This window comes from Nomascus leucogenys, chromosome 11 (assembly GCF_006542625.1).
Source record: "Nomascus leucogenys isolate Asia chromosome 11, Asia_NLE_v1, whole genome shotgun sequence".
NCBI classification, from domain to species: Eukaryota; Metazoa; Chordata; class Mammalia; order Primates; family Hylobatidae; genus Nomascus; species Nomascus leucogenys.
The window spans coordinates 49,633,534-49,645,383 of NC_044391.1; the positions used below are offsets into that span (position 1 = coordinate 49,633,534).

Here is an 11,850-nt window from a genome sequence, read left to right on the forward strand (position 1 = left end):
ATTCAGGCTCCTCTCTCCTTCTAGCCTGGTGAACTTTCCTTAGCTTTACAAACGTGGTTGAGTTTTGGTGAAAGGCTATTACTACTTAAACTATAAACAATGTCTTCCGAAGTTAGCTTGGCTTAAACCCAGAAATAATTAAGATCAGGTTGAATGCCAAAGGCAAGACAGGGTTTGGCTAGAGTAGATCCCTCCCAACTGCCATAATTTTCTCCCTGATACAGTTTTTGCAAAGGTGATTTCAGTATCTCAAGGAAAGGTTGTCCCTAAGAGCCATTTGTATTTGTAACACAAACCAACAAAGAGGTTAAGAGAAAATGCCCTCTAGGCTGTGAAAAGGAATTTCTTCCAAGTTTCAGCTCTTCTTCACCCTTAACTCCAACTATCTTAAACTCATTTTTTAAAGTACAACTTTTAAAGCTTCTGTAGTGAGACTGGAATTCTTGAGGAGAGTGATTCTTGACCAGATTGAAACTTATAAAGTAAAGCTTTCTGGCAGAAAGTGGATAAAAACTATCAATTCAAATTACTCTTTTACAAATGAGAGGCTAGTCTAGAAAAATGAACTTAATATCAAATTTAGCAGGTAAAGTACCTCTGAATTGAGTTCAGAATCTCAACTGTCTGTAAAAATGTATGAACTATGCTGGCATATAAAATTAATATCTTAAAAAGTCTGCTCAGATTTCCTTGAGGCATTTAAAATAATTGTTTTCCTGACTTAAGGATTTTTTGAATGTCTTCAAGAGATTTCTCCTTATTCCATATGCTGTTGACTTTCACCATTCTCTTAATTTTGCGTGTGTGATTCTGCACCTGAAACAAACACAGTGTGTGTGTGTTGGGGTACCAAGGGAAGGGGAAGCAAAGTCTTGTCTTAACAAAGCTTTTTTAAAGTGTCAAAGGAATTTATTAGCTACTTAAAAAGCAGAAAATGCTTTGTTTTTCTAGCATTGAATGTCATCCAGAGAGAAACGGCTGATCTGCTTCTGAGTGGATGAATGTGCATAAATGGCAACGCAAACAGTCATCTACTTTCATGAGTCACGTAGAAGAGTTCATGGCAGGCACACTGTACAGCTTTCAAAGTTCCAAGAAACAGCGCAGGTCCATCTGTTCAAAAGATTCATTTCCAGTCAAGATCTTCATTTGCACAGCATAGGAAGCTGAAAGCCATTGACAGATGTTGTATATGTGGTAGAAGCTCACTAGTTCTGCATTCTAATATAATGATTAGGCCTTTTAGAAAATGAAGTCTTCAAAGTGGTTATACCACTGAAGAATTTAGGTGATCAGAACGACATTTTATCCCATTTAGAAGTAGTGTTTCTTAAGAAAGGTCATAGTAGTTGGAGGCAAGAAGTGAGTTAGAAGCTTACTGACTCCAACCAATGTGCTTGGTAGATACAAACTCAAGTTTCAGATATTTTTTTAAGTGACTTATCCAGAGTTCTAGAACTAGCAGGTAGTAACACTGGTATAAACCCCTGGTCTCCTGATTAGCAGAATGAGGCTCTCCCATTCAGGCATATCTGGTATTCTGTTTCTTTCCAGAAGTCTAGAAAGATTATATGCCAAGTCTGGATAATCTCTTCGTTTTTTGCTTCCTACACTGAGACTCACACTGATTTACACCTAAATATAATCAGTTAGCTACAGAAATGCTGCTGTTTGAAATTACCCTTTCCACTCACCCAAAGCTGTTGAATTTTTTAAGAATTTATAAAATAGATAACTGAGTATAGTTCAAGGTCCTTTAGTGGAAATGTTGATCTTAGCTGAAGTATTAAACATATCTCACAATGTTAAAATAAATGTTCAGGCCAATCTAGCAAAAGCAGTTCTTTGGAGGTAAAACTAAGCTGTGGTATGAAAATACAATGGTTTTCAGGTCTCTAGGAGTCACCTCCATCATCATGAAAGTAAAATATAGTCTTAATTTTCACATAGATGAGTATATTTATAAAAGTGATTCATATGTCACTGTGTCATAGTGCCTTACCTTACCTGAAAGCTGTCTGGTCAGCTTGCTCATGCGTGAATATCCCAGACCAATAGGTGTCTTTCGTTTCGTAATACCTCATTGCATGAGGTGCTTTAAGATACGACAAGTGCATTCACATATAGTTACAACCAATGTAATGGCAGCTTTTCTCAAGCTTAAATGAGAAAACCTGCTACTGCAGAGTAATGATGTTTTAATTGCACATTTAGTACACAAAAAGTGAAGCAAGAGCTTATTTCACGTACTTGTAAGAGCTACATTAAAAAAATACATTTGCAGTGAAGTAGCAATTATATTCAAAGAATGGAAGAGTTCATTCAAATCAGCACTTAGGATGATGAAGGTATTCTATTCTCCCTTTTACCTTTATCGAATAAGTTAAATTTATTGTAATGTTAGTTTGAAATTGTGCCTATTTGTGATGTTATTAAGCAGCCACCTTAAAAGGATCGGCCATGCACTACATTTAATCCTTCTGCCTCCCCTTAGAAGTATTACCACATTTCCTTGTCTTCCAGTTGTTTAAAGAGTGCTCATCAGTCCAAAAATAAATGTTTATCTAATAACATGGATATTTTAGTGAAAATTTAACTTTAAAATGAAATTGACTGCAATGTTCATAATGCATTTTCACTTCTATTGTTCATAATGCATTTTCACTTCTATTATATAAATATTGCTTAATAGTTCCTCATAACATGATTTTAATGAACATATTAGAGAAGAGAATTTTTTTAATTCAGCTAATATCATATAAGATTTACATTGATGCTGTGGAGATTTGGCAGTGATTTCACAAATATGTTGTAGACTGGCAAATGGAACAACTGAAATTTAAAAAAATCTGGGATATGGGGTAGAACTCAAAGAAAAATAATATCAGAGGAACCATCAATAAAGAATAGGGAAATTTGCAAATCTGCATTTTTTGGCATAATAATATCCCATTTATTTTTAAGTGTAGATAAAGTGCAGTGCCAACTTCCTAAATATGTATCCTTTGTGCAAAGTCTGATGGTAGCTGGTTTATTAGAAAGACAAAGAGTTAGAAAAAAATGGAATTCTGTATCAGAGAAGACTAGTAACATATGTGCAGAAACAATCAGAGGCAAAACCTGGGAATTTAATACATTTGGATGGCTAAAAATTTACAGCTATCTGAATAATAATAGTTAATACTTCTTTAGCACTCATTAGGTTCCTCGTACTGTTTTAAGCATGTAACCTATTAACTCATTTACTTCTCAGCCCAGACAATCTATGATGCAGATGCTAATAGTATTTCTGTTTTACCCAATAAATCATTAGCAGAACTGAGCATTGAAAACAGGCCGCCTACCTTCATGGAACATCAAAGTCGTGCTTCATTTTTTCTTAATTTTTATTTTTACAATTTTTTTTAGACAGTCTCACTGTGTCATCCAGGCTGGAGTGCATTGGCAAGATCATAGCTCACTATAGACCTGACCTTGTGGGCTCAAGCAGTCCTCCCTGTAGCCTCCTGAGTAGCTGGGACTAGAGGTGTGCACCATCACGACTGGCTAATTTTTAATATTTTTGTTTTTTTGTAGAGTCTTGAGGGGTCTTGCCATGTTGCCCGGGCTGGTCTCAAACTCCTGGCCTCAAGCAATCCTCCTGCTTCAGCCTCTTAAAGCACTGGGATTGGGTGGGTGTGGTGGCTCATGCCTGTAAACCTAGCACTTTGGGAAGCCGAGGCGGGCGGATCACGAGGTCAAGAGATTGAGACCATCCTGGCTAACATGGTGAAAACCCATTTCTACTAAAAAAAAAAATACAAAAAAATTAGCTGGGCATGGTGGTGGGTGCCTGTAGTCCCAGCTACTCAGGAGGCTGAGGCAGGAGAATGGCATGAACCCAGGAGGCAGAGCTTGCAGTGAGCCAAGATAGCACTACTGCACTCCAGCCTGGGTGACAGAATGAGACTCCGTCTCAAAAAAATAAAATAAAAATAAATAAATAAATAAATAAATTAAATAAAGCATTGGGATTACAGGCCTGAACCACCATGCCTGGCCAGTGCTTCATTTTTAATATGTGACTTTTATTATTAACATAACAAGATTATGAAAAGAAATAATTGCAAGATGAATCATTATAAGCGACAGAAAATTAAGTAAATATTTTTAGAGAAACAAGAAGTAATACCGCCCTCCAATAGGTATCCTATGTATCACCTTTTGTATCTTGTTTGAGAATTTCTACTTCTACCACCTACTAATATTTAAAAGGCATTTACTGGGACAAGCACTTTGTCTGGATTATCTGATTTAATCACAATAGCATATTACACACAGGGAGGCCAAGGGTCAGCGAGTTTAAATAATTTATTCAACCCCATAGTGTTAGAAAGTGATAAGGCAAGGATTTGAACCTGGGCAGTCTGCCGAACAAAGCCTGAGCTATTTGTTATTATGCCTCTCACCATAGTGTTACCTCCTGCGGATAACCTAGTCAGCAGGACTTGAACAGGGGGGAAAAAGGAATTTTAGGCTTCAGTATAATGATTGTAAGAATTTTAAGATTTAAGAATTTTATAAAAAGATTATTGAATTTCCTTCCAACTTCGTAAGTTACTTTAATTTGAAGATTGGCGGAGGAAATTTCACAATACTCAAACAATAAAATGGAAACAGTATAAATAATTGAGTTCACCTAATTTCAAATTTAACTAATATCATATATGTCATTAAGCAGGTTTTATTTTCTCAATTTAAATTGTTGAACAGACTTAAAGACATGATTTTAGCATGAGTTGTTTAGACGTCTAATCAGGGCCCTATAATTGTTTTGTTGGGCTGTGATAAGTGGGTGCCTTGATCTTAAATAATTACTACTTTTTGCTTAATGTTACCAGATTAGCATCTTCATCCTGGTTGATTGCTGCCAGGGTAGCGTCCTGCTTGTGACAGAAAAGCTATTATTATTTCTGCATTTTATATGTGTTCAGCAGCCCAAACTGGCTGGTGTGCAGCACACACTTACCAAACTGGCTGGTGTGCGGCACACACAAATAAGATTTGCATAAAAAAGAACAGCTTTGTAAAATATTGCCTTTGGAAAGGCAAATTTACTGAGATAGTGATTATAGCGCATGAAGCTCAAGGCACAACCATAACAATCCTAGGGCCATTTCTCTCCCTGATGAAGTATTTTATATCTATTGCCCTCAGAATAAGAAGATAGTGTGCAGTCATGGTAGCAAATGCTATCTCCCATCCTGTAAAACCGATTTTATTGCAACCTCCTGCTTTTAGATACTGAAAACTTGCCAAAAATCTTCCTTAGAAGGTATAACTTAGTGCTTGGCCTCTTCCAAAAAATAGTTTAAATGAAAGAGTATTATTTAAGTTCTAAAAATATGGCAATGCTTAATTTGATATATTAACGATTACTTATACTTTTTAAAAATGTTGGATTGTATAAATATTGCTTAAGCAAATCTTTCATATCAGGGTGTTCCAGTTTAGAGTCTACAAAAGGTAAAATGACATTTAAAATATGTTTCCCCCCTAGCATGCCAGAATTTAAACTTGGGTCACTCATATTTATTTAAAATAAGCATACAAATCATAAAAGGTTGATATTTTTGTTTAATTTTAGGTAATAATTTTATTTGCAAATAGTATTTGGACCTTGCATAGTAAGCTTTTTCAATTGGTGATAATGTACCTATATTTAGAATCATTTTCCTATACATTTTTAAACCTTTGTTTCTCCCATCTTGTTTAGTGCAAACCCTGAGGTTGTCAGGGAGGGTGCTGGTAGATATTTATACATGTTCATCCTTATTTTGTGTTGAAAAGGATGAGTCATTAGTTAGGCTTTAATTCCTTCAATGCAGTTCTCTAAACTTGCATGAATGTCTGTTAGTATTGTTCAAAGAAAAACTTTAGCCGAATTAAATTGAGCAAAGAACAATTTGTGAATCGTGCAGTCTCCCAAGCAAGAGTAGGCTCAGAGACTCCAGTGCAGACACGTGGTGGAAGATTTATAGACAGGAAAAGGAAAGTGACATAGAGAAAATGGAAGTGAGCTATAGAGACAGCCAGATTGGTTACAGATCAGCATCTGCCTTATTTGAACACAGTTTGAACAGTTGGCCACCTTTGATTGGCCAAAACTCGGTGATTGGCATAAGAGTGGACTACAGTGTGTTTACACCTCCATTTAGGTTACATTTTATGATGTACAGAGAAACCTTTAGGCTGAACTTAAAATATGTAAGGAGGAAGCTTTAGGCTAAATTTAATAGTGTGATTCTTTCATTCTACTTTCATTCTACTTTTAGTGGCTCTCTTGTTAAAGATTTATATGTTCAAAAGCAAAAAAAAATCCCTCCTAAAATCCAGACCTTTTATTTTTATAGTTGTTCAGTGTTGACAAAGCTAGGTGTTAAATAACATTATAATACTTGATCTTCATGGTAATACTGCCATTCTGGCCTAAATACAGAGCTCTTGATGCCGAATCACCATGTGTCCTCTTGGTCAAAGTCAAATAAACAAAAAAAAAAAATCAAGTATTAGATTGTACACTTTCATCTTATATTAGAAATGTGTATTTAGACAATTACTTCTTTTAGTCATGCTTAAATTTTCTCTAACAATTATGTTAGCTGATAGAAAGATGTCATGAAAATGGATGATTATGATGTTTTTGAGGATATGGGTTATATCCTTATTTATAGGTGTTTATATGTTTATGTGTGTGCATATATATATATGTTTTTTTCTCTACAGAAATGGAGAAAAAAATTGTTTTAGTTTCATAAGACTTTTGTATTATGCTTTTAATTTAGATGTCTATTTTCAAAATTATAGGAGAGCAGAGTTTTAATATATAAATAGTTGAGAGGATCATTTCTCAACTTTATATAAACTAGTAGAGTCAAATATTTAGCTATAAATGAAGATATAGGAATGCATCTATTATACGCACTAATAGATTACTTAGAACCTGAGCTTGAAGTGGATCAAGAGGACACGTCACTTGCTATCATAGAGTCATGGCACCACATTCATCCAGTTCATTTCCACCATGTTTCTCCATTTGGCTACACTGAGGAACAGCAGAGGCTAAACCATTTATTCTCTCTCAATTTCCTCTCTCTCTCTCTTTCTCTCTCAATTTCCTCTCTCCATCTTTTACACACACACATGTATCTTCCCCTCTCTTTTCTGGTCTTTTCAGCATTAGTTTTGAAAATATGGTCCATGTTCATACTCAATTTGGGAGCCCTTCACAGAAATTGTATATGATGACTCCTGAATGGCAGGCAGATTGATAGTTGATAATTGATCATGAGATCGCTGCTATGCCTAAGATATCTCCTGCTCCCAGAATCTCAAAGATTCAATAGGCTCTTCATGTGCTTCCAACCCTCCATCCTTGGCTCAACTTCTTCCATGGTTCTGTGCATGGGAGTAAGACACTTCAAATACGCAGGCAAAGAACTCCTTCCTTGGGAGTGCTGGCAGACCACTGAGACAGAAATAAGATGACTGCCTCCATGCATGAAAACACTTTTTTGCCTTTTGTAGCATCTCCCTTTGGTAGTATAATTTGAAACTAGCCATAGAAAAGTCTAGAACTAGCTTATTATTTTGTTTAATATATTCATGTTTTAAATAATTGATCAGAAAACAATGAAACCAAACAGACTTTTGCAATGTTTTTCAAAGGACAAGTAACAATGTCACTTAATAGAATAAAATCAAAGTTTTGACAGTAATTTTTTAAAATCACTTTTTGTTTTAGCCATTCCTAGAAAAGAACTGTTAGGTAACTCTCTAAATACCCTGCCTGATATTAGAGTAGAATTAGAAATTTATTAACACAGCAGAAATATCTCGATTTCTGCTGTGTCGGTAATCTCTTCTCCTCTCCCCTCTTTCTCCCTGTATCCTCTCCCTCTCTCAAAATCTCTTTTCCTCTCCCCTCCTTCTCCCTGTCTCTTCTCCCTCTCCCTGTGTGCTTTCCTCTGTATCTATGCATACATAGATATGTATGTATATATGTATCAGGTATTCTATCTGTTTATTATTCTTTTTTCCTGTATACAAATGGTCTTTGGACTTCAGTAGGTGTGAAGTTAGTATGAATGTTTCTCATTGATACTTAAATAGCATTAATAGTATATTCTACTCAATTTTATGAAAAATTTGGGGCACCTTTAACATTTGGTACAACATTTTTCTATTCCTTATTGTTTCTCTCCTCAGATATTTTTGTTCCCCATAAACAGATTTTTTCAAACATAATTTTTCAAATACAATTTTTCAAATATAATTGACTCAAACCCTCAATTTTTAAACTATTTCAAAAATGAACTGTATGGAACCAATCCCCAAGGGCTTTTTGAGAATATGATGTGACTATGTTGCTGGGAACAAAGGTCTTTCTTCGCTGAGGCCTAGTATGATGTGTTTGTGATATTTGGGTTATGGCCACCAAGCCTATGCAAAAAAACAAGGATTCCAGAATCACTCTCTGGGTCTGAGAGGGATATTGTTGTCACCAGTTGGGATAATTCTAGTCACAGTTGTATTCATTTGGATAATTGTGCAAATGGCTTTAAAAATATTGTGAGTTGATAATGAGAAAAAAGTGTATTTTTATATGATGGAAATACCTGCATCTGTTAGTCCTTTAAAATTAAGCAATGTATTTGATATAGCAAACACCAGCATTTTGAGTTATCTGTTAATTTTTACTTGTGTTTAGTTTTAAGATTATTGGTATGTTATGAAATGTTGACTATATTTTCTCCTTCCTTTGTAGGTAACCCATTAACCCAGGAGAAATCAAGTGATCCTCAAGGCTGATGACATTGAACATACGCATAGAAACAACTCCTGAGGTGATCTTGAAGATTTTTATACCACTTGAAAGAGGCACTCAAGAGTCTATTTCCAAGGGATTTCATGGCCTCTTCTTGAAATCAAGACTTTTTGAAAGTCAGACATGAACTTCTATGTCATGAAGATTTCAGCAGATTTGAACTGTGTTCAACTTGTAAATTGTTAAAAGAATTTGAAGTCACTGTCTGCGGAGCTGGTGAAGAGTTGTTTTTTTCAGGGTGATGTTAGAGACAGTCACCTGTTGAGTTATTGGCTCCAGATGTGACTACTTTTCTTGTTTCTGCAAGCTGTATCCCAAGTGCACTGTCCTTCTGTCCTGGATGTGTTCCTGGGTCCTATGTTCATTTGCTAGTGGGACTACACATGGCTTTAATGACATTTCCTTTGAGAACTTTTCCTCTGGCATGGTGTAGACTGAGACAATTTTATTTATATCCTAATCTTGGAGCTCAGAAAGCCTACATGTTTTAACATCTTAAAGTTGCTTTTGTTAAAGGAATGGAAATATATATCCATTGGTAATAATGTTGGCAAGTAATAGTTATCTGAATAAATCAATCATATAAGAATGTATAGACAAGCTGGCATACTTCCCTAAGGCTAACAACACCCTGCTGAAGCTCTTTGTCAAATAGGTAGTAGTTAGAACTGGATTACCATTTTCATTATATAATACTTTGTACCTCTAGAGCACTCTCCCTTTCTGTTTTTTTTTTTAAGTGAGCTTTTCTTTAATTTTTTATGTTTACTTATTCCCTTCACAGAAATCAGCAGTAAGCAGTCAAGTTAATGGGTAGCCTTCAGTTTCAAAAAAATTGACAGGGATGCATGTGAGTATCTGATTTCTTAGCTTGAATATTATTCACTTAGATTTCTTCTAGTATTTTTTAAAAAACTGTCCTATCTTATTTTAAAAGATTTTCTTTTGCTTGATCCCAATGACTGTTTGAATGCTTATATATTTGTTCAATCTGTTGATAGAAAAAATTGTTCATTTTCCTCAGTCTCAAATTTATAAATATTTGCTTACAGTTTTCCTATTCAAACAATTTGTTAGGCCAATATTTTGTGACATTTTTGTAGCGATTTTAACGTTTGTGGTTTTGGTTCTACAGGAAAGTCATAAATATTTAAAGGCCTTAAACATGTATGTACTTTTTTTTCTAAGTTATAGAATGTATAATTTTATACTACATTTATTTTGTTTCATTTGTGATATGAAGGGAGAGAAGAAAGAAAATTGCGTAGCCATTCTGTAACAATATTGTGTAAACCTATAGTTTGAAGGAATGCAAGAAGAGGGATTTCTGTGTTTTACTCATTTTAGACTGTTCAGAAGATGCTTCATAAATTGTCCTGTTGGAATTTCCATCATGGAAGGTGGTATGGAAGAAGGTATGGAAATATCTTGTATTCTAAAAACTCACTGACGTGGTCAATTAGACATACGTTGGTTTCCAGGATGGAGGCCCATATATCCTGGGGAGCTTTGGTCTATTAGTTTGTGACAATATTCAAAGGCCAAAACACTACTCAGACACTTTCCTGGGAAGAGCAACTAAAAATGTAAAATTGGTTAAAAATAAAATCTGAAAAGTATGTATCTCACATTGAACTAAAATCCACTGTCTCATAAGTTCATGGAATGAAATGACTTTCTGCCTCCATTTTAATCATGCATAAAATGAATCAGATGGCTTTGAGTGGATTTTCACAATGGCTCAAGACTATATGAAATTATTAAAAAAAGTTGCCCTGGGGTTTCTGCATCAATTAGAATATCGTTAATTTCTTTGTAACCAAGTGAAAAACTATACTTTTTGGAAATTATGAATTTGTCCTAGGTTTGTTTGAGATTTGAAATTATATAGATCATGCTTCTCATTTTTAAAACTTCTTTAAATCAACACTGGAAACTCTGTATTATATACAAGTGTAATACATGCATATAATGGAAAAAAAACCATGGAATTTCAAATATACTAACTAGATTATCCCCAGTAGATTAATGTTGTGACTATTCAGAAAAGGTCAATAAAATTGGGATATAAAATGGACTCTCTTTCATAAATTACATTTATAGATCTGTTTTCTGTGTTTTATTTTAAAAGCATTTCAGTTATTATCCAGGGAAACCTCTGAATTCCTGGGGAAGATGACATAAATTCTTCAATCTTTTTTTTAAAAATAAAGATCCATGGTAAATCTTGCCATTTATACAAGGTTCCAATATATGAATGCTTCTTTTCTAGGATACAATTGAAATCGATATACTTAACACTTGTGCTACTTGCCCTTCTTGACTATGAGTACAACTGGCATAATTTGCTAGCAATATGTAAAATTCATTTTATGAAAATTGTTAATGATCTCTATCTTTCAAAATATGTATGAAAATATTAAAATCACAAATATGACTATAATTTAACCTTTAAAGTTTTTTAAAATTTTTTTGTTTTTAAAGATTAAGACTCACAGGAAGCTATAAAAAATAGCACAGAGGGTTTCTTTGAAAACTTTACCCATCTTACCCAGTGATAACATTTTACAAAACCATATAACATTGTCAAACCAAGGAAATCGACATTGGTATAATACTATTAGCTCAATACAGACCTAATTCAGATCTCACTAGTTTTCACATGAACTGTGTGTGTGTGTGTGTGTGTGTGTGTGTGTGTGTGTGTAATCCTTTTAAAATTAACTTGGTATCCATCCATTGTAATATGCTGGAACATGGATGAGATTACAGTGTGAGACTATGGGCCAATGAGTGACTGATTTGTGATAATTCTTTTGAAGTCCTCTATTTTTGGAATAATATCCTATAGTTTTATTTTACTTAATTTTTTATACACTCTTGTTGCTTTAACACAATAGAAACTTCCAGTTTAACATCAGAGTGTACTATATGTGATTTCAAATATGCTATTGTTTTTAATGGGTAGGAAGGGATCTGAGAAT

The 11,850-nt window shown here is 34.4% G+C and overlaps 1 protein-coding gene across 3 annotated transcripts in view; it reads left to right on the plus strand.

Annotated features, from left to right (window-relative positions):
- The window catches only part of TAFA2 (TAFA chemokine like family member 2), a 566,967-nt gene extending 556,005 nt beyond the window's left edge, over positions 1-10,962 (plus strand). For all 3 annotated transcript variants that reach the window (XM_030822320.1, XM_003252734.3, XM_030822321.1), the window contains one exon: positions 8,807-10,962. In XM_030822320.1, coding sequence (XP_030678180.1) covers positions 8,807-8,818 — 12 coding nt within the window. In that variant the 3' untranslated portion in view covers positions 8,819-10,962. The remainder of the gene's footprint in view (positions 1-8,806) is intronic.
- Positions 10,963-11,850: the final 888 nt, after the last annotated feature.